At 38.5% G+C, this 24,606-nt stretch overlaps 1 protein-coding gene across 1 annotated transcript in view; it reads left to right on the top strand.

Annotated features, from left to right (window-relative positions):
• Positions 1-24,606, top strand: part of LOC125231436 (Down syndrome cell adhesion molecule) — a 292,377-nt gene that overhangs the window by 226,466 nt on the left and 41,305 nt on the right. The window contains 3 exon segments of the mRNA XM_048136898.1: positions 13,301-14,455; positions 14,870-15,441; positions 24,041-24,235. Coding sequence (XP_047992855.1) covers positions 13,301-14,455; positions 14,870-15,441; positions 24,041-24,235 — 1,922 coding nt within the window.

Raw genomic sequence — 24,606 nt, 5'->3', positions numbered from 1 at the left:
TCATCTCAACACTCACATCTTTCTTTCTCATGTCCTCTTTCACACAATCCATCCATCGTTGTTTGGGTTTACCCCTCCCTCTCCATCCATCAACATTCATCTCCAACATTCTTTTGCCTATATGACACTCATCCCTCCTCATTACATGGCCGTACCACGCCAACCTGCCACTCCTCATCTTTTCCGTTATAGGCGCAACTTTCAAACTTCCCCTAATATACTCATTCCTGATCCGATCCATTCTGGTCACTCCACACATCCATCTCAACATTCTCATTTCCGCTACGTGCAATCTCCTTTCATCCTCCACCTTTGTCGCCCAGCATTCAGATCCATACAATACAACAGGCCTCACAATCGTCTTATAGATTTTCCCCTTAAGTTTAAGGGGCATCCGTCGATCGCATGTTGTCCCTGAGACCTGTCGCCATTTCATCCATCCCGCATTTATTCTATTTTTCACGTCACGGTCGATGCTTCCGTCATTTTGGAATAATGACCCAAGGTACCGGAAGTCGGAGCAGACTGGTAGGTATACACCATCTAAGGCAATAGGGGAAAAACTGGATAGACCACCGAAATCGCAGAACATCTGTTCAGTTTTGGTTCTGCTGATTTTCAGTCCCACATTTTCCAGTCTTTCTTGCCATTTTCCCAGTCTGCACGTGTTAGTTATAATAACCACAAATTAAAATTTTGAAAAAACTCACGACCGCGACATAGTGGATCGATTTTCAGGAAACATGGCTAAGAACACTCCTCACTAATTGAGCTTTCAAACAAAACCAACTAAATCTAAATCGGTTCATCCATTCGAGCTACGATGCCACAGACAGTCTACACACGCGCACAGACAGTAATTCATCCAACCAATTTTAAGTCGTAAGTAAATTAAAGTTCTCATCGATTTACATCAAACATGGCTAAGAACACTCCCGACTAATTCAGCTTTCAAACCAAAAAAAAACAAATTTAATCGGATTATCCGTTCGAGAGCTACCATGCCACAGACATACAGACAGGCACGTCAAACTTATAAGTATAACACCTCGTCGTCTTTGCGTCGGGGATTAAAAACTGTTATTACGAAACATGAAAAGCCACCCATTAAGAACTCGTAACTCTCAAAAGCTTGATCCGCGGGTATATTTACACGATTTATTATTGTAAGAAGCATGTATGTAGAACACGGAAACATCCGGCGATCGCCACATGGCTGTACTTTAGTGATGTGAAACATTCCCGCTTTTACGCTTTCCCTTATTTTTTCGGTACTCTAATCTTACTGTCCGATAAAAGAAAGGCTACTTTCTTTTTAACCCCCGACGCAAAAACGACGGGGTGTTATAAGTTTGACGTGTCTGTCTGTCTGTCTGTCTGTGTGTGTGTGTATGTCTGTGGCATCGTAGCCTCCGAACGGATGAACCGATTTGGATTTAGTTTTTTTTGTCTGAAAGCTGAGTTAGTCGGGAGTGTTCTTAGCCATGTTTTATGAAAATCGATCTACATGTCGCGGTCGGGGGCTTTTTTCAAAATTTCAATTTTGTGGTTATTCTCAAATCAGCTTCTTTTTTATAACTATCAAAATATATCTGAACGTCATCTCATTTAGGTACTTTCTATTCAACTTATTAAAATAGAGATTGAAATAAAAAAACCGGCCAAGAGCGTGTCGGGCCACGCTCAGTGTAGGGTTCCGTAGTTTTCCGTATTTTTCTCAAAAACTACTAAACCTATCAAGTTGAAAACAATTTTCCTAGAAAGTCTTTATTAAGTCGTACGTTTGTGATTTTTTTCATATTTTTTAAACAAATGGTTCAAAATTACAGGGGGGGGGGGACACACTTTTTTTCCTTTAGGAGCGATTATTTCCGAAAATATTAATATTATCAAATTTTATTTAAAAATTAATATTGTTGCCGTGATTGATATACATATTGGTCCCCAATTTCAGTTTTCTAGTGCTAACGGTCACTGAGATTATCCGCGGACGGACGGACGGACAGACAGACATGGCGAAACTGTAAGGGTTCCTAGTTGACTACGGAACCCTAAAAAGTACTCCATAGTGTCCAATGTCCATGTTTTTCTGATAATTATCTGATGCTTTCTTCGTGCATGGTAAAAAATATTTATAAATTCCCTATAGGGAACTTTCCTGTACTTAAAATAAAGTATCAGATGGACAGTAGTTGTTTTTCAACACAATTAATATTTTAATCATTCGGATAGAACGTTATAAAGTAGGTAAATGATTTGTCCGTGACGTCACTCAACTCGATTTCATATTAATTCCATAGGTATTAGAAAATCGTTCAAATTCGTTTTGACAGTTCTTAAAAAGAAGCTGATTTGACTAGAAGAAAAGGAGTCCATTGTAGGAATTAAAGATTGTGAACATTGTAGTCTCCGTTCCTTCTCTTTAATATTTGATTTGAAAGATATACTTACAACACTACTGTGCACTTAATTCTACAATTTCTTGTCGATCTGTACACCGTACCCAGGGGGAAATAGCTCAAGTGGAATTATTAAATTTTCCTCCTTAATAATAAAATTCCTCGTCTTTATTTCACTGAGGATAATGGGTAATTAATTTTAACGGCGATGTTAATGTTTGAATCTTGATTCATATTATTGTTTCTTAATTTCAATTAAAACTTGTACTGAGTAAGAGTTTTGATTGATTCATAGTTAATTTCATAACACTTATATTGACCAGAATATAGACCGCGATTAGCTGGCTGTTTAATTTTTGTCGAGCTGCCGATTTCTTGTACTGAGTACTGATATAATTATAATAATCAGTTACCAAAATTAGAATGATGTTGGCATCGTATCAGTAAGGTTTTGATCAGCGCTTAAATAGTTTTAAATGGTTCTAATATTAATCTTACAACATTTTGTTTTTAATTCACTTTTGACTTGTTCATCGTCATTAAATCCAAATTATATTTTTTCCTCGCATTTCTAAGTCCTTGCCTGTTTCTCAGAATCGAACATATAATATCAACAGCATCCCAATTTGACTCACGTTAATCTAAAAAGATTACCACGATTTTCTTAATAATCTTCCTGACGAGTTTCATTCGCAAGTGTAAATTGAACTCTGATATGTATATCGTCATCTGGGTACTGGGCATAGCTGGGCATTAACTCGTTAATCCGTTAATCGTTAATTAACGAAGTTAACATTTCGATTAACGGATTAACTTTTAAGTTAACTTGAAAAAATGTTAACGGACTCGTTAACTTCCGTTAAATTTCTCCCAGTACGTTAATCGTTAATCTAGTAGGGCACAGGCGCCATCTGCGCTGCGAAAAACACGTTCTGAACGCTACTATAAAAGCCCGAAGTACGGAAAATCCTATGATTTGCCGGTAAATCCTAGGTTTTACCGATGTCGATTGCTAAAAGTCCGAAATATTACCTAAAACAGTATTCTTCACGTGGATTTGCTTTTAATTCGGTGAATCCTTAAGCTTTACCATGGCGACTGTTGTAGTGATAGGGCAGCAAATTCGAGCCCTATTTACGACCACATTCGCTTCCCTAGCCTCTACCGCCCAAAGTGTCACCGTCACCGCCAGCATCTCTCCTGACACAGCTCTTGGCAGTAGCTCAGGCGATCACTGCCTTCCACGTGCAGCCTAGAGTTCAATAGGCTAGCTGTACTTCGGCCTTTTACAGAAATATAATACGTTATAGTGGATATTGATGCAACTAAATATTTAAAGAAAAGTTCTTTTTTTTCACGTGTTAACGAATTAACGATTAACTTTAACTTACGTTAAATTTGTCGAAATGTATCGCTTTAACGATTAACGAAGTTAACTTTTTTAGTAACGGATTAGCGATTAACGAAGTTAACTATTTGATTAACGGTGCCCAGCTATGGTACTGGGTATCGCTTCGGCAGGGGCGGCTCACTCCGCGATTCCATCGCCGCGCTACAAGTACATGCGGGCGGCCGCGAGTTCGCGGCCTAATCAGGGGTGGCTCGCATTCTCACGGAACGCTCGTTCGCACTTTCTATTGTTACTATACGTCGCGAGTTTTTTTAAAGGTTCTTATGCGATATCCGCGTGTGGAATGGCTAATAACGCTTAGTTAAACAAACATTATGAATAAAATAGGACAATCTTACACAGATCTACTATTGATTATGTCATTTATGGCCCACGGAAACGGTCAATCAGGCTTGTGACGTTGGGATTTAAACAAAAATATATAAATACTGTACATACCTAGAAAGTACCCAAGACTTGAATATAATAGCATAACATTTTATCTGAGTATTAATTTTTTTTATACATAGGCAACCCTAGCGTCCGACGCTGCGCACGTGCGGCTCGTTTCTTTGTAATCATTTTGTAGGTATTTAAAAAAGCGGCATTTCGTGAACTTCAAAGCAGTGGGCCTTCTGTACTTGTACTATTAAATATTCTGTGGTTTCGGTAAGCCTTATTTTGTATGGCATTATTATACAGCGCGCCAAGCGGGAAGTTTTGGAAACACAGGTTTATCGAAACAATCCAATATAAAACGTAAAGTACACTAAAATGCGCTCTATAAGCTTTATTCTATTCTATATTGAAGTGCGTTCGGGTGCTGGTTATTGTTAAAAGGTTGATTATCTTGAAAACTTAATATTATTACTTCTTCTAGGTAATAAATACATTTTCAGAATAGATCTATGGTTTGGTCACGTCGACCAGAGTTTGTGCCCTTTATGTTTAGCCCGTTGTATCCAGGAAGTTCCAGAGTCGTGGGTTAGAAGGTTACGACTAGAATTACCCGCCATAGGGCAGGGAGACCAAGGAGAGTTGTGACATAGGCGAATTGTGACAACGTTGATTTTTGGGATATAAGCAAGTTCTCAAAATTGCTAGCCCGAGACTTCAACTTAATAAACCTGCGTTGTTACGAGCTTGCTAATAGCAATATAAAGTTCCCAGAAATCAACGTTGTCACAACTCTCCTCTATCATAACTCAGCTCGGTATCGATATCGATAATTATAGTTCCAGAACACGGGAACGGGAACTCTTATCCCATCACTAGCAAAGCCCGATTCGTATAAACAAGATAATCGAAATTATTCTCGGACGTTGCGTTCTATTTCGTAATGTTATTACTCTCTGATCCTACACCGTGTACGGAGTAGACTGACAAAAACATGCAACGAACGCATAGGGATGTTTTAAAACACCTCTTGTACACACTGTTTGTATACATACCGCCTTATTCATAAACGTACTTTAAAGTTATCAAGCCGATAAAGTTCGTTTATCCCTTTCTGACGTATTGGCGTAATAGAAAAGGACAAACGAACTTTATCGGCTTGATAATTTTAGTGTACGTTTATGAATAAGGGGGTTAGTATGTACTCGAAGCATACTTGAATATTAGTGTAAATTAAGGACATGCTCAAAATGTGTCACGCGAAAGAAAAGTGATATGTATCTTTCGTACATTGTGCAGTAGTTCACTAGTTCAAAAGATCGAGTATTGGTTTCAGTCTTTTCTAGAATGAAAGAACTGAATGAATGAATGGAATGAATCATTTGACAAATAATCCCAATAATAAAGTATTTGGAGTTAAACTAGCGAACTACTCATGTCTATTGTAGAATATCCTAAATTTTACAGTAGCGTAGAACACGTTAAACACGCTATTACTTATATAAAGTTTTTTTTTTTTCAAAATTGTTTCTCTGTTTAATATTCCTATTGCAAATTGTGTCACTTAAATACACGTTTTTATTCCGTAAGAGCAGCGGGAGCTAGTTACAGTAGGTAATATATTCTAGTTTAATAAGGGCGAGTTGCATCAACCACATTCGACAGACACATCATCGTCACGCAGCAGACGTCTATGGAACTTCCCATACAATAAAATTTAACGAACGCTTTAACGGTGACAGACGGTTTGGTGCAACCGACCCTAAATATGTTAAGGTTTCGTAAAAAAGTTTAGTCCATAATATGGTTCACGTACATATACATTTTTATAATAAGAACTTTCATCATAAACTCAGAATTATTATTGTTTCATAAACGTTATACCGTTGTAAAGAGGAATATTATGAGCATGTCAAGAGGGCGCTGTTAATCTCGTGTATTTATTTCAAGAGGATTGCTATGAAAATATTAGTTTTCTTGAAATTCCGCAACATGGCGCGAAATCATATTTTCTAGTTAGGCTTTAAAGTCACTTTACATAACTAATAAATAAGGAGTGAATTGTGTTGCTTAGTTTCAAACTTGGGTAAATCTAACCTGATTTAAGGTTGAGTATAGAGAAAATATAATCCTAAACCTAATATAATTCCTAGCGTAAAGTTACACTGAGAGAAAATACAACCAGTTTTCATGTTCGTTCAACAAGTTTTTTGGTTAAAATAGCGCCTACGTGCTCTTTGGTTCAAACAACAAGCTACTTGTCATTTGAATCGGCAATATATTTGAATCAACAAGTCGATTTTATAAAAACAACTTGACACATATTGTTTTAAACATACGTTTGGCTGATTCAAACGGATAAACCGCAACAAGTCGAACTTATTAAATTCACAATGCAAATTTCTCTCAGTGTAACGCTTAGATAGTTTTACCCACTTAACTTATATTATGTAAGGGAGTCCCCTCTGCCAACAAACTGTCCTGCAGTTTGGCAGAAGAATTAATGTGGTCACAAAAGGGTTTATTTTGAGAATAAACGATTTTTTATTTTATGAAATACTAGCTTTTGCCTGCGGCTTCTCTCGCGTTAAAAAGAGACAAAACCTAGCCTATGTCACTCTCCATCCCTTCAACTATCTTCACTTAAAAAATCACGTCAGTTCGTCGCTCGTTTTACCGTGAAAGTCGGACAAACAAAGATACACACACACTTTCTCATTTATAATATTAGTATGGATAATCTGAAAGATATTTAACCTTATTTATAACAGAATGTATTTACCCAAATTTGAAGTTAAGCGACACAAGTTACAATTAAAAACTGCCGATTTAACACGGTTTAATTCCTTGCAATAAATTTGGCACGTTCAATATTTTGTGCCAAACTGGTATAAACTACGAAGCATTCGTAATTAATGATAATGAGTGTATATTTATTTTCCACTTGTGGGTGAAATCGTTTAATGATTGTAACGATAAATTAAATTTGTACCTACCTTATCCTTATTTATTTATTTATTTAAACTTTATTGCACAAAATATACAAAAATGTACAAATGGCGGACTTAATGCCAAAAGGCATTCTCTACCAGTCAACCATAGGGCCAAACAGAGATTCAATACAAATGGTGCAGAGAGAAAACAAAAAGGTGATTTACTAAGAAGAAAAGCAAACTATATATATACATATACAGCATATACTACACATACTATATGTATTAATAGCAGTTATTACTAAATACTTTTAATTTAATAGTAATATTACGTTGCGCAACGTGGGGTGGAAGATACCATCTTGCAAACGAGAGTAAGTTATGGTGCTCCCACAATGGATGTTATAAATGTTATATAATATATATCTCATCTGTTATAATAGTTTAGTTTCCTATTAGTCAAATCAGCTTAAGAACTATCACCACGATTTGCTAACATGGAATTACTATGAAATACCGAGGAGTGACGTCACGGTCAAATCATTTACTTTATATCTTTCTTTCTCTTTGACTTATTAAATAGAAATTATGTTTAAACATAGTCACTAGTACTGTCCAATTATGTGGTGCTTCATTTCGTGCACTGCATAAAATATTTTATTTTAAGTTTAGGAATCTAGCCTTTTGTTATAAACGATAGGACAGCGCGATGCGCGACGGCGCGACGGCGCGCTGTCCCTGTCACGCCGTATTATATAACATTTATAACAGCCCAGTGTGGAAGCACCGTTAAATCGCGGCGGCTTGCCGCGGCGCTACGACATTTTCGCGGTTTCCCCATGTAATAACGCTTCTACGAGCGGTGTGCCCGACAGTCGGGTTCTTGGTAGCGAAAGTGTTTGAGTTTACAATATTCTCACGTCCCGAGTTACTTACAAATGTTACAATGGTTTTTATCAAACTCGCAATGTGACAAATATGTGAATAGATATAATTCAAAATTCAAAAAAATTCAAAATTGTTTATTTCAAAAAATACACATAGAATATGATACAGAGGATGGTGCTACCCTGTAAGCAACAAATGCCCGTGTTGGGTAACGCCGCTCTTCCCTATTTAACTATTAACATATTACATATTGTTGAAAATTCTATTCTATTCTATTTAATTTTAATTTTAATTTGGAAAATAAACATTTACACTCATTATCATTAAATACGATTTCCACTTTCCAGATATAAAAAAAATACAGTCCTAGAAATTTCATAACACCCTTGGGAGTACAATTTTTCTCTTCTATCTATCTTCTAATAGCACGACCGGTCTGGCCTAGCACGTAGCGAGCCTGCCTGCCAAGCCGCGGTCCCGGGTTCGAATCCCGGTAAGTGCATTTATTTGTGTGATGAGCACAAATATTTGTTCCTGAGGTGTTTTCTAATATGTATTTAAGTATGTGTTTATCTATATAAGTAAGTATATCGTCGCCTAGCACCCATATTACAAGCTTTGGTTAGTTTGGGGCTAGGTTGACCAGTGTAAGGGACCGGCCACATCTAAGAGACGCATGTCCTGAGGTGCGGAACGGACGTCCGCGCCACGCCGCCTAAATGTAATTCAAAAAACGTCTCCTCAGTACATTTTGTATAGGAAGGACGTAAGACGCGCCGCCTAGCCGCCGCGCGGACGTCTGTTGCGCGCCTCGAGACACGCGACGCTTAAGTGGGAACGCTGCCTAAGGTGTCCCCCAATATTTTTTTTTAGGTATTTTTGTTCTTATTTAGTATGCGAGTGACGCGAGTGTAGTGAAAACTATGTCAAGTCAAGAACCAGGTAATGATTAGTACATTCTTTATTTTATAAGCGACACAGTCCATGTAAAAGCTATTAGACAAGAGCGATATTATGAATGTTTAATAATGTAAGTAGCACTTCCATTTTCCTTCAATGACGTCAACGTGTCTATTAATTTCTTCATAAAGTTATCTACAGGCTCATGTAGATATTTAGGAGTTAAAACGGTTTCCATGTTAAAGTGGTATTTTAAATAACACGCATTGATGCTGGACCGATCACTCCATATCATCGAACCAGTGACTCCATACTAAAAGAACTTGGGAGTATCCACGAGGCTTTCGACTAAATGTCTCCGGAGAGTTTGAATTCTTCGAACATATAGGCAGGAAGACAGGAGACAACCTGGAAAAACTTATGGTCACTGGTTCGGTGGAAGAAAGAAACGAAGGGGCCGCAGTCCCACGCGATCAGCAAATCGCTTTTCGTCAAGGTCCATGATGCCTTAGAAGTCGCAAGGGACCGAAAGGCCTGGAAATCTGTCGTTCGGAGTCAAGTGATGAACGTAGCAGATCACGACCCTCAGCACTGAGGGGAGCACTGATGATTTTCAAATGAAACAGAGTATGAACTATTTAAAATAATGTCATTTGATTTTGCTATTCGCTTTTCGTTTTTTTTATACTACGTCGGTGGCAAACAAGTATACGGTCCGCCTGATGTAAAGCGGTCACCGTAACCTATGGACGCCTGCAACTCAAACAGTGTCACATGCGCGTTGCCACCCCATTAGAAACTTGTACACTCCCTTTTGCTGTGTTAAGTACACAGCAAAAAGGAGTGTACAAGTTCCATGGAGGGTTCGGGTTGCCGACGACTCAAAGGACAATAGACGGAACAAGTTAGTTCCGTAAGTCCGCCCGTCATCAGCACACCGCACCCTCGTTGAGCTCTGGCAGCCTTACTCACCGGCAGGAACACAACACTATGAGTAGGGTCTAGTGCTATTTGGCTGCGGTCTTCTGTAAGGCGGAGGTACTTCCCCAGTTGGGCTCTGCTCTAGATTCGAGCGAGACGATATCTGCTGTGCTGTGCCCTACCACACAAAGCGGAATATCATTCGCTATGCCCTACCTCCTGAAAGAAAACATCGTGAGGAAACCACACTAATCCCAATAAGGCCTAGTTACCCTTCGGGTTGGAAGATGAGATGACAGTCGCTTTCGTAAAACTAGTGACAGTAGTGACTATGTTAAATCTTGCGGTTAGTTGCCAAAGCGGACCCCAGGCTCCCATGAGCTGTGGCAAATGCCGGGATAACGCAAGTAGGATGATGATGAGACTATGAACTAAATATACTTCGTAAAAATATTTTTATGTTTTCCTCATAATAATAAAGAAGAGTTAGAACTATGAAAAGAAGTTTTATATATAAAAACTAGCTTATCATACCGCTGTAATCTCAAAATAGCCTCTCTTAAATGTGAGTTTATCCCATATTATTCAGAATTAGTAGGTAGGTAACTCCTTTTTGTAATAAAAAGTGTATCATAATAAATTTCGAGCATCCTCCTCGCTTTAAGCACTAATTTAGCTTGCTACTTTACCCTGGATAATATTTTATTCTTAAGTTTTTCTAGGGAATATTTACAGGGGCGAAACTAGGATATTTTTATGTAACTACTTACTTAGGAAGTTCAAGAGAACAGTATCACAGAATATATAATAGTATCTATACAAGTACAAGGCTCGCTCCTCTGATGTTCACAAAATGCCGCCATTCTAAATTCTCACCTACATTAATAAACGGACCGCACGCGAGCAGCCAACATTGAATTCTATTGCGCCGCGCGAAGGTCGTCATCGTCACAACTGAATGGGCCGCGAACTCGCGGCCGACGGCATAGTACTTGAAGCGCGGCGATAGAATCGCGGAGTGAGCCGCCCATGACAGTATCTACGATAGAAACTCGAGAACATAAGAAAACCAAGGGATACAGAATGGTGTACAGTCAGCAGCAAAAGTAGCGGATCAAATAACTAACATTCTGTATCCGCTAAACAAATCGATATTTATATGAAACTTTGACATTTCTGACCGCGATTCTATATTTAGAAAAATAGATTTCTATATTATAAAAGTTCGGATGTCAGATACTTGATGCTTTGTTTCATCCGCTAATATTGAGTCTGACATTTCGGACTACACCTATCCATACTAATATTATAAATGGGAAAGTGTGTGTCTGTTTGTTTGTCCGTCTTTCACGGCACAACGGAGCGACGAATTAACGTGATTTTTTAGGTAAAGATAGTTGAAGGGATGGAGAGTGACATAGGCTACTTTTTGTCTCTTTCTAACGCGTGCGAAGCCGCGGGCAAAAGCTAGTAGAGCTATAAATATGTAGGAATACCTTATACTTATTGATCTGTACACGTTAGTATTAACATTAATGATAAAACGATATATGAAAACCATATAATACATAATAATTACTAAAGTAAACGTCTATTCGTCTATTCGTCGTCTTCGATGGGACGATCATAGGGTAAGAATGTAATGACCTTTGGCGCTAAAACAAATACTTGGAAACTTATTAAGGGTCATATGACGTCTTCCTTTTATTTTAGTCACCATCATTCTCTTGCCCTCTTCCCATTATTAGGGGTCGTCGCAGCTGATTTTCCTCCTCCATTCCTCTCTATCAGCCGTCATTTCCACACTAACACCTTTCGCTCTCATATCATTGTTCACATATTCCATCCATCTTTTCTTAGGCCTTCCACTAACGTTGTCGCCTTTCATTTAGTTTAAACATATAATAAATGGCCGTTCTTAACTACATACCTACTAGTTTTTTGTAATGTGCTATAAAACATAAATATTATAGAATATTCTTAAATACACGTAGGTAAATAAGTTCCAATAAGCTCATGAAGGAAAGGATTGTATTGTGGGTACTCAGAACGATAAATAATGATCAATAACTTCAATAGATGGAGAAGCCTATGACTCAGAAACAGTTTATATCATGACGTACTAAAGACGTTCAGTTTAGGTTGACATCGCAAAAGGTGTGGTTTTTCGGCGGTTCCGGGGCAACCTGCCGAACAACGCTGTTTCGTCATTGCCCAAAATGCTATAATATTTTTATTCGTTGTAATGTTTTTTTTAATGTTCTTATTTACTGTTTTTTTTTTTATTATTTAATTTCATGACGCATTGGATTTATCTGTAATGTCATTGAAATATGTTTTCAAATAAATAAATAAATAGCTACTCTTAACCTAAATTGAACGGCTTTAGCACGTCATGGTAACCCTCCTGTTGACATCGCACAAATAAAAATGCCCTTACCTTAATTAGAACCCAGGACCATCGACAATACACGCACCATCACTTGACTGTCTGCCCAAGACATCTGTAGACCAGACCGATCGTCAAAAAAAAATATTTTTATTTAAGAAACACATTATATATCAATTTTAACGTATGTATAAAATAGTAAAAGCCGCATTATTTTCCCTATAGTCCTACTCAATATCCGATATGGGGTCGGTCAATGTGAAAAGGCTTTAGGCACTTACACGTACCAAAGACATATGTAACTCCGTATAGACGGATAAAGTCTAAGAAAAAAACGCACCTCAAAGCCATAGAGAAAAAGGTACCGTGGCCTAGATGGAGTTACACCTTTGGGGACGCTCTGCTAGATGGCGCTATTCATATTTGACATTTTAACACGTATCAAGCTAAGAATATGGGCCAAATTGTCAAATCTCACGTTCAAAAGTTTTAAGCCTGTGTCGAGAGATGGCAGTCTATGCACTGTGATTACACATTTTACTTTGAGAGTAACTCTCTATAACACTCGATCCTCTTTGCACGTATATACCTACTCCTAATAATACTTATCTACAGCAATAATCGAAAAACAATAAGAACAATCTACTAAGTAGCCGATACGTAAGCTCATTTTTATGTAAATATGTATCCTTTGTAGAATTAGAGCAGTAAGTAAAATGATTCGCAATTTTCTTTTGCGATTTCGTTAATTTTTCCCTTTTATAAAACAAATGCAAACTCATCTAGTTAAAGCTCCTCAAGATGCCCTTTTAAGATTAGAAACGAACGCTGATGACGATGAATCGTGTAAAACCTGTTAATAAACGTACTGTCAGCAGCAGCAGCAAAAGTATCTCTTTTTAAAGTGTTACTATAAAGTTAAGAAGTTCAAAATATTGTCTTATTATTACTGCAATAGTTAATCATTCATTAAACTCAAGATACCCAATGTTTCTATAGTTTTACTAGTTAAGAGGTTTTATTGTATTGAACAATAATTACCTATTCAAAGCAAAATTTTACCATATTTTGTTTTTGTCTGCAGATTTTCCTCGAGTCGAAGTCGGTCCAGAAAATCCGCTGCGAGTAGAGCTCGACGGCAGCGCCACCATGGAGTGCAAAGTGGACGCCAAACCCAAAGTGAACTCCGTCACCTGGATGCGGAACGGAAAATTCATATCCAACTCCTTCACACACACCATCCAGGGCGTCAGCGTGCAGGACGCCGGCAAATACTCGTGCTCCGCCGACAACGGGCTCGGCCGCTCCGGCGAGCGCGAGATCTTCCTCGACGTCCTCTACCCGCCCACCGTCACCGTCGAGTCCAAAACCTTCGAGGCCGAAGAGGGCGGAACCGTCAAAATACACTGCGAAGTCTCCGCCAACCCCGAACCCATCTCGATAGAATGGACCATGGAGGGCAAACCTGACTTCAAACAGAACGGCAACGACTTACTACTGACGCACGTGAACGCCGACATGGCCGGCACGTACGTGTGCCGCGCCATCAACGTCATCTCCGCGACCAACGGCAAGCGAGTCGAGCGCGCCAGCAGCGCCTCCGTGGCCGTCCTTGTGCGGCACAAGCCCGGCCCCGCGCGCATCAGCCCCGACCGGCCCGTCGCGCAGGAGGGCGCCGGCGTCACGCTCACGTGCAAGGCGCGCCCGCCCGGTTGGCCCGCCCCGCAGTACCGCTGGTTCCGCGACATCGACTCCGCCGACGTCAAGCCCCAAGTGCTCGCCACCGGCAACCAGTACACCATCCCGAGCGCGCACCTCGGCAGCGAGGGCGTCTACCACTGCCAGGCCACCAACGAGCTCGGCCACGGCGACCTCGCCTCCGTCACTCTGGAAGTCCACCAGCCCCCCAGGTTCCAAACCAAGCTCCAGCCTCATATGACGAAACCCTCCGGCGAGCAAGACTTCTCCGTGACTTGCAGCGCGCTCGGCAAGCCCCGCCCGAACGTCAAGTGGTACAAAGACAACTCCGAGATTAAACTCGACGGGAACATGTACGAAGTCAAAACTGATATCACAGAGGGCAGAAACTCTGTTTACAATGTGCAGAGCACGCTGAGATTCTACGGGAAGTCGCGCCCGAGCACTAACGACCTACTGCCCGAGGACAGAGGGATATATTCGTGTACGTTCGAAAACGAAGTCAAGAAAGTCGAGTCCACTATGCATCTCAGGATAGAACGTAAGTTTTAATTATCTCGTTATTCTGAAACTTGCGATGTCTTGACTTTTCATTGTCAGTGTATCTTAAACTTTATAATTGCATTTGAAGGCTGAATGTGTTACAGTTAAACTACATGACGAGTAAATTTACACTCTGGGAAAAATACAGTGAAATGAACTAGTTCTTGTGCTATACCTATATAAATTATAAGTATGTATTTATAAATAATGATTCATTCATTTCTTTATTTGATAATGAGATTGAGCGCGGCTGTTTTCATGCTTTGCGTCTTCAAAATTAAAATGTACTTACCTACGCATATCCAAGGTGACGTACACACTTAATAACTGTCATGTCTCTAATCATTAATTTGATGTTTAGCTTGTAGTAGTTGTATGTTTAGCTTTTACCATTAATTTTTATTATCAACAGATGAACCAATACCCATCAAGCAACAGAAAAAAGTAGCATACGACGTAAAAGAAGTCGCCGAAATCTCCTGCCGAGTGCAAGCGTATCCCAAACCAGAGTTCCAATGGTACTACGGCTCGAATACGGCGCCATTGCAGATGTCTTCCGACGGCCATTACGAGATAAATACTAGCACGGACAATAATGACTCGTACTTCAGCGTGCTGAAGATAAGAAATGTGAAACCGCAAGATTACGGAGACTATTACTGCAATGTTAAAAACTCTCTTGGAAGCGTGCGACCTCAAATAAAATTGCAGCCGAAAGGCGCGCCCGAAACGCCTAGGACTCTCACTAGTAAAAAGATCGGTCCTAGCTACGTGACTCTTCAATGGGAAGCGGGTTTCGACGGGGGGCTGTCGAGCACGAAGTACTTCGTGAGGTACCGGCGCGTGGGCGCCATGGGAGCCCCGGGGGCTTCGGATTGCGTGGCCGAGCGCAGCGCGGCGCAGGACTGGATGGAGTACGACTGCGGCCGGTCCAATCCCTGCAATGTCACGCGGTTGGATCAGCACAACACATATTCTTTCAAGGTATGTTTATTTTGTTACTAAGTCTTCAATTTTTAAGTAATTATTTGGCAGAAGGAGTCATTTTACATATATTTAAACACCTAAAAATACAGACTAAACATAGTAAAGTTGGCCATGATCATGTATCATTGTACATTGAGTTCGGGGTCATTTTGGCGAGATCCTGTATTCCTGATATTGCGGCGCAGTCCGTGCCACCCGCACAAAGTAACTGACATGCAGTCAGGTGCAGTTCGCCGAAATACCCGAGGTGCACTAAGACAAACACAAGTGTGTACTTGCATTACTTACTACGTTGTAAACGGGCCTGTACAGAGATAACTCTGCGGGGCATTTACCGACAAAATGTGGCGATGTTACCAATTTATCATAAATGCAATTCGTCGTCGGCGGTCGGCCATACGTCACTAACGGTCGCTCCTCGGTGAACACAATATTCTTAGAACAAATCAAATTATTCTCATTTGAGGGAGAACAGCGATGGGTTTTTTCGCAAGTAGTAACACTACTATTATACTATAAACATTAAATAAATGTCACTTTCTTTTAAGTAGTTAAAATGGTACAAATAGACAGTAGTGAAGTGAAAAGCCTACTCACAATCCTCTTACAGCCACTGGAGCAAAAAGTGAGTAATTTAAGTGCGAAATTGCAGGAAATATACAACGAAAATTAGTTTAGACGAGCCGACCACAGTATACACGGTGTAACATTAGGAAACCGAATAATTTTAACAGCGTATTCCTCATCATATTAGAATAGTAACTATTAACTTATTAGAAGAAATTTGTATTAGAGTTCCTGGTAGTAGAGAACGCCGATGTCATGTTAAACATAAACATCTATTTTCCATCCCTCGTAGTAGAACAAATTATTCGAAAAATATGTTTATTAAGCGTGCATGTACATTATATAATGAAAATAACGTAGTAAGAAATGTAGACATTTTTAATATAACCTTAGGCTCATTAAAAAATGTATTCAAAAAACCCAATTACGAGTAATTAGGATTTAACTCTTTACTACACTAAAGACACTTTTGAAATTTGAACATTCACAATTTATGCTAGTTAGATTATCATTAAGATAATCATTTAAATTGTATATCACATTGTTATTCTCGTGCCACATTGTATAATTAATAACTTTAAACCAATATTGGAAACTGTAAGTCTAAAATTAAGAAAACATGTTGTGACCTTATTTCATTGGATGACTGTTTGTTTCATAATAAAATAAATAAATAAATAAATAGTAAAATGTCATATAAACTTTTCTGGATTTCGCATACTTTCAGAGTTGTAAGCTTTTAGAAAAATAACAATTTTTATTTCTCAGAATAAAATGCTATTTTGATGGCGATGTTTTTTTTTTAATACTACGTCGGTGGCAAACAAGCATACGGCCCGCCTGATGTGAAGCGGTCACCGTAACCTATGGACGCCTGCAACTCAAACAGTGTCACATGCGCGTTGTCACCCCATTAGAAACTTGTACATTCCTTTTGGATGATGCCGTTATCGGGCAAAAAAGTATTTTTTCAGAAAAAAAATGTATATTTTTATTATTAGAAGTGTCAGTTTTACGAATAACATTTACTTATTATATGAAAATACATCCAATAAAATAAAAATTACACAAGAATTTTTTTTGGCCTTTGCTTACAGTCATACCTATATCAGTTTATCTTTATTTTGAAAAACCCTCAGAAATGCGTAGTTAAAGTCTTTCGGTTTCATCGTGTTACACCGTGTATTATTTACTAATATTCTAAGGTTTATAAATACAGAGTGGGGCCTGTAACAAAGGCGAATAATTGAACTCTAGGCTATTCTCCTTATAGTGATCAGCATTTGTTCGGCGACTTTTAAAAATAACTTGTATTTTGATTTTTATCACAACGTCAATGACAACAATAATGGCGTACATTGAAGCTAATATTTTATTTTGTATGAAAAATTAAAAATTTAAAGACTTCATAATTTTTAAAAGTCACTGAACAAATGTTGATTAGTATAAGGAGAATAGCCTACCGTTCAATTCTTCGCCTTTGTTACAGGCCCCACTCTGTATAAAGATGTTTTCTCCGCAAACACTCGTCAACGCTTTCTTGATTGTTCAAAAACTGATATAGCTGAGTGGCACTTTATCCAAGTTGGTCTTGACTTATTTTCTTATAATGGCCGGAGAAAGTGACTCGATGATCTGATAAATATTCAATAACGTTACGTATGATTTGTTTTGCTTTGTTTGATTACAGTTTGAAATAAAATAAGTAACCTAACTCAAGAAATCCATACTAATATTATAAATGGGAAAGTGTGTGTTAGTTTGTCCGTCTTTCACGGCAAAACGGAGTAACGAATTGACGTGATTTTTTAAGTGGAGATAGTTGAAGGGATGGAGTGACATAGGCTACTTTTTGTCTCTTTCTAACGCGAACGAAGCCGCGGGCAAAAGCTAGTCACTACATAGTATAAAAAAAGTCGCTTTCTCTGTCCCTATGTCCCTATGTATGCTTAAATCTTTAAAACTACGCAACGGATTTTGATGCGGTTTTTTTTAATAGATAGAGTGATTGTAGAGGAAGGTTTACATGTAGGTATAGTACCCGTGCGAAGCCGGGGCGGGTCGCTAGTAGGTTATAAAAATAACATCGAAATTTCGGCAACACAAATAAATAATGTTAAAATGCCGAAAAAATCAAGTCCGGTCAAGCGGATCAAAGTGTTTTATTTCCGTTTCCAGACGAAAAGGCTGTTATTATAGTAAACAAGAAAATGCACAAAGAGTTACAAGATTACGTAGCGGAAGAAATATGCCGGGCCCGCGCGGACCTCTTTTTTAACCCCCGACGCAAAAACGACGGGGTGTTATAAGTTTGACGTGTCTGTCTGTCTGTCTGTCTGTCTGTCTGTCTGTCTGTCTGTCTGTCTGTCTGTTTGTCTGTCTGTGTGTGTGTCTGTCTGTGGCATCGTAGCTCCCGAACGGATGAACCGATTTAGATTTAGTTTTTTTTGTCTGAAAGCTGAGTTAGTCGGGAGTGTTCTTAGCCATGTTTCATGAAAATCGGTCTACTATGTCACAGTCGGGGGTTTTTTCAAAATTTTAATTTGTGGTTAGGTTATTGCAATCCGCATTATGAGTTATATTAAATTGAAAATCTTCATTTACAACTCTTTCAAGTTTATTTGAAATTGCAAACGGGAGTTACTCGCGTGGCTTTAAAACTAATATAACCTTCGACGTTTGAAACATAGTAGGTACGCGATTAAGATACAGTCTTACAAGTTTGTTTACCGTTTTGTAGTAGGTACTGTTTATTTATATAGTTATATGTACATATCTTCTACTGTAATGAAAATGTTTTAGAGGATGATTATTAAATATTTATTTTGAGACAGTGTGTTAGTACTTAAACATAAAAAATAAAGGCTTTTTTTTATAGTTGGATTGGAGCCTTCAAAATCCCTTAAAGGCCTAAAATTTCTCGATTTAAAAGCAGTGCAAGAGTCAGATTTCATTCATATTTCCATTTTTACAAAGTATGGGCCTATTTGAAATGAATGATACACGTAATTAGGTTTGGTAGGCAAAATGATAGTCAGGTTTCGTCATTCTAACTAAAGTAAATTATCCATACTAATATTATAAATGGGAAAGTGTGTGTGTGTCTGTTTGTTAGTCCGTCTTTCATGGCACAATCGAGCTACGAATTGACGTGATTTTTTAGGTGGAGATAGTTGAAGGGATGGAGAGATCGGAGAGTGACATAGGCTACTGTTTGTCTCTTTCTAACGCGAGCGAAGCCGCGGGCAAAAGCTAGTTTACCATAAATATAAACTAAATAATTACAAATGAACGTCATATATAAAATAGCTTATTATTCAAAATACTCGTCGGCGAACTCCATAACGAGATAGAAGCTAGTAAGTACTATTTAATTTTATTTTATTATTAGTTTCACAGTGTCTTGGTTATACTGTTATGCTGTGTTCTTTTTTCACTAATAAAGGTAATAAAATAAAAAATCATATTACGTACGGTACGATGATGCGCCAAATGAGAGCTTAAATAAAATCAGTTGTAGTGAAAATTACATTCAATATGGTCCGTCTAGTGAAGTGATCTGTGGACTCGCTTTGACTGAAATTCCGCATTCGTGCCCTGCGGGACAGAGCCGCGGTATACTATATGTATGATTAATATCCGAGCCCTGTCGAACCGAACTATCTAGGGTATTTGTTTGATTTATGCATATAACTTGTCTAGGATTAATGGGGCAGGTCTACTAAAGGTAATTTCGCAATTACCTATCAAAGTTAAAAACCTTTTCTAAAAAAAACTCCATTAAAAGAAAGGCGATCCGAGATCATATCGATAAAATGTTTTCAAAACTCCTTTTTTTATGCAAATAAGCAAATGTATATATATATATATTTTTTAAATTATAAATGGGCTTACTCTTGACCACAGACTAGCCAAAGGCAAAGACTAGAGATGGGTAACTACCCAGGTAAATACCCGACGGTGGGTATTTACCGGGTAAATACCCGATATTTACCTACCCGCGGGTAAATACGCGGGTATTTTCATTTTTCATCCAAATTTGACGTTTTTAAATGGTGTTTGGGCTAAAATAGATTAATTTAAGTCAGTCTTTGTAATTGTACACATAATGTTTATTCAAATTGGGAACGAATAGGTAGCTATGAGATAAAATGTGATTTTAGTGTATCACTCCAACTATAAAAATCGTGTAATATCATTCTCTGACATACGGAAATAATTTCAAATGCTTTTAGTATAAATTATAAGTTTGATAAATTAAAACTGTAAATAAAAATATGTGAATAAAAATATTAAAAAAAAATCATTTTCAAGCTCATAACTCATACATAGTATGTTTTATGACAAAAATGCATATAAACTTTTTTGTAGGAAATTGTGTCTACTTTAGTTCGTACATACAATACTTTTCGATATTAATGATAGTTTCCATGAAATATGAAAAAAATACATTTTACCCCCCCTAACCCCACCATAACCCACTCCAACCAGTACTAGGAAGTTTATCTTTATCGTATAAATACGACTAAATTAATACAATCTAAAAAGCACGCATAAAACATATTTTTTTAATTATTTTTAAAAATATACATTAAAACTTCTGTAAACTTTATTGTATATTCGACTGAACAGTTTCGTTTTAAATTTTGTATAATAATTACAACCACTAACTTAGTATTTATCTCCATTTTAACACAAATCAGCATGTGCAACATGAAATGAATCTACCCGTCAATTTGGGTAGATACGGGTAAATACCGGGTAGATAGGTATTTACCGGGTAAATACCTGGGTGGGTAGATTGGGTATTTACCCACGACCCATCTCTAGCAAAGACGTGGCCTACGATGGAGTGAGCTCGCCCAGAAGATGCCTGTCCACTCTTGATTTGAAGGTTGCCGGGTTATATGAGCTCGGAAATATAGCCGCCGGCATGGAATTCCACTCCTTGGCAGTGCGCATAAGAAAAGAAGAAGCAAAGCGCTTCGTGCGGATAAATTATATAAGTGAATAGTTTCGCCGACAGTATCTGACATTTGTACACAAACTGGAATAAATGTCATATACAAAGAAAAAGTGACCAAGCCCAGCAAGCAAGCAGCAAGTGATCCAGCTTTGAACACTTGGAGGCCTTGGTCACTTTTTAGGGTTCCGTAGTCAACTAGGAACCCTTATAGTTTCGCCATGTGTCTGTCCGTCCGTCCGTCCGTCCGTCCGTCCGTCCGCGGATAATCTCAGTAACCGTTAGCACTAGAAAGCTGAAATTTGGTACCAATATGTATATCAATCACGCCGACAAAGTGCAAAAATAAAAAATGGAAAAAAATGTTTTATTAGGGTACCCCCCCTACATGTAAAGTGGGGGCTGATATATTTTTTCATTCCAACCCCAACGTGTGATATATTGTTGAATAGGTATTTAAAAATGAATAAGGGTTTACTAAGATCGTTTTTTGATAATATTAATATTTTCGGAAATAATCGCTCCTAAAGGAAAAAAAAGTGCGTCCCCCCCCCTCTAACTTTTGAACCATATGTTTAAAAAATATGAAAAAAATCACAAAAGTAGAACTTTATAAACACTTTCTAGGAAAATTGTTTTGAACTTGATAGGTTCAGTAGTTTTTGAGAAAAATACGGAAAACTACGGAACCCTACACTGAGCGTGGCCCGACACGCTCTTGGCCGGTTTTTTCTTTGTATATGACATTTATTTCAGTTTATAGTTAAAATAGTAGTGTGTCTACTAAAAAATACAAATTAAATTATTTTCTGAGGATAAATTAATTTGTTCTAAGAGTTGTACACAAGTCTAAAGTTTGAAGTCAAATCGATAGATCTCTGTCCAACATAAGTGAAGAAAATTATAATTAACCTAACCACAAAATTAAAATTTTCAAAAAACCCCCGACCGCGACATAGTAGATCGATTTTCATGAAACATGACTAAGAACACTCCCGACTTACTCAGCTTTCAGACAAAAAAAAACTAAATCCAAGTCGGTTCATCCGTTCGGGAGCTACGATGCCACAGACAGATACACACACAGACATACAGACAAACAGACAGACAGACAGACACGTCAAACTTATAACACCCCGTCGTTTTTGCGTCGGGGGTTAAAAATAAACATTAAACCAATTTGTCAATGCCATCTGAACAAGCAAAATGTGCCCCGTGTGTACTTTCTTCGAACCGAACGGGTAATGGTGACTGATTGGTTTACAAGAGTTTTGAAACTTTTCCGAACTTGGATTTATGGAATACTACTTGCCCGCGGCTTCGCTTGCGTTAGAAAGAGACAAAGAGTAGCCTATGTCACTCTCCATCCCTTCAACTATCTCCACTTTAAAAATCACGACAATTCGTCGCTCCGTTTTGCCGTGAAAGATGGACAAATAACAGACACACACACTTTCCCATTTATAATAGTATTAGCTAACTATTGCCCGCGACTTCGCTCGCGTTAGAAAGAGACAAAAAGTTTTTTCATTTCATTTCATTTATTATGAACCAACTTACACTAACAGTTAAACCAAACATGTAAGTCATAGGTTACAGGTAAAGATTACAACACAGGACTATACAACTATTCCTACATAAAATTGAATTTACAATCTAGACAGTACTACGGAACATAATACACTGCTTAAACATAACAAATTATTACGACATGTCACTTACATTAGGTATATCAAATAAACTTATATCTCTAATACTTAATAATATTCTTAAATGCTATGGTGACCCGCGAGTTGATTTTAAGGGCCCATTTAGACGGTACGAGAACTCGCATACGAGTTTTATTACATTACGGTATTTGATAGGTGTGCAAAATTGTATGTAACTTCAACAGCCCGCAATGTCACTAAAATCGCATGCGAATTCGCACTCCGTCTAAATCAGGCCTTAGTCTATACAGTCAGTAGTGCATAATAGTTTACCATCGTATTTTCTCATCGTATTTGCACATGCGTGACACGTTCGTAAGTTTTCGTGAAAATACGATGGAAAAACATTTCGCACTAAATATGTATACATTTTTCAAATGGATATGAATCGCCGCATGGTTAGCGTGGTCTGACTCTACCGTCCTTCCATTTGGTTTCTTAAAATATGATTAAGTAATGTAATTTTGATATTTATTGAAGCGAACGTATGTAATTAACGATTTTATTTTCTTTTCCATCCATATCGCTACCGACAGCATCTGACATATGCTTTCAAGGTAAACTATTTGAGCGTGCTGTTCATTCGTCTTTTGTGTTTGCCATTCGTTCTCTTGATTGAAGCGATACTAAGAATTATGGAGAAATTTTCATCTATTTAACGTTGCGAGGACTCGCATGCCAGTTTCATTGCGTTATTTTATTGGTGTGCTGAATTTTCAAGCTACGTTTTTACTTAGTGTACGGAACAGTTCTGAACGAGCATTTTTTGTTCGTGCACCGATAAAAGTATGGAAGTCAAGTGTTTTCATCTGCGCACGAACAAACGAATGCTCGCTCAGAATTCGGCTTTCTGTGATCTAGCGACAGTCCGCAATGTAACTAAAATCGCATGCGATTTCGCACGCCGCGTCTAAATCAGCCTTAATACGTATACGTTTCAATTGGGAGAATGTTTTGTGTTCGTTTGCTAACTTTTGGACACGCTTAAGTATATGCACTTGAGAAAAGCACAAGGCGACTTTTTGCACCTATAAATATATTTAGCGCAATTTACAATAAACAATTCATATACATGTTAACATAGCAAGGTAGAACTTTGCCATATAAAAATTTGTTTGCTCAAAGACGCCATGTGCAATCTACTTAAGTTCAGAAGTTTGAGCGGGATGTCGCTATAATACCCGCATAGCGTTGTCTCGCTCAAATTCTGAACGGCATACGAATCGGGTACAATGTGCCGAGCGTATGATTCCCCCTTTTTCATACTCAATTCAAACACCTTCACTACTTCAAATGTCGGCGATGGAAAATTCTTCGCTAAGACACAGTCCAGGCATTTATCCCTCTCTTGCTTCAGGTGAAAGCCGTGAACACGAAGGGACAGAGCAACTACTCGAACGAGCTGACCGTCACGACCAAGGTCGACAAGATACCTGCGCCAGAGCAGGTTACGTACGAGCCGAGTACGAGGACCGTGGCATTCAGCGTTGGGCCCACTTGCTTACCGCTGCTAGGAGTCGCGGAGGCGATGCAGCCTAACCATCATTGGCAGGTCAGTTCCATTCACACAGATTATTTTTTAGAGCAGTTAACCTAAAAGTCAAGACCGCGGTCCACCAGATACCAGAAGATTTAGTTCAACTTGCGTTGTCGCGCGCCACATCAAGCGCGATTTCAAGCATGGATTCGCAGACGAGAGTATAAGTTGTGCTAGACCTGGTCACATAAGAACAGAGTTAGAACAGTGGCGTTCAGTGTTGGGACTATTTGCTTACCGTTCCTGGGAGTCGCGGATGGCATGCAGGTATCCGTCATTGGCACGTAAGGTCACACATAATGTAACTTTTTTGACGACCGGTCTGGCCTAGCGGGTAGTGACCCTGCCTGCTAAGCCGCGGTCCCGGGTTCGAATCCTGGTAAGCA

This window comes from Leguminivora glycinivorella, chromosome 1, assembly GCF_023078275.1.
Source record: "Leguminivora glycinivorella isolate SPB_JAAS2020 chromosome 1, LegGlyc_1.1, whole genome shotgun sequence".
Taxonomy (NCBI): Eukaryota; Metazoa; Arthropoda; class Insecta; order Lepidoptera; family Tortricidae; genus Leguminivora; species Leguminivora glycinivorella.
The sequence above is the reverse complement of the archived record's forward strand: the minus strand, read 5'-3'. Positions and strand labels throughout refer to the sequence as shown.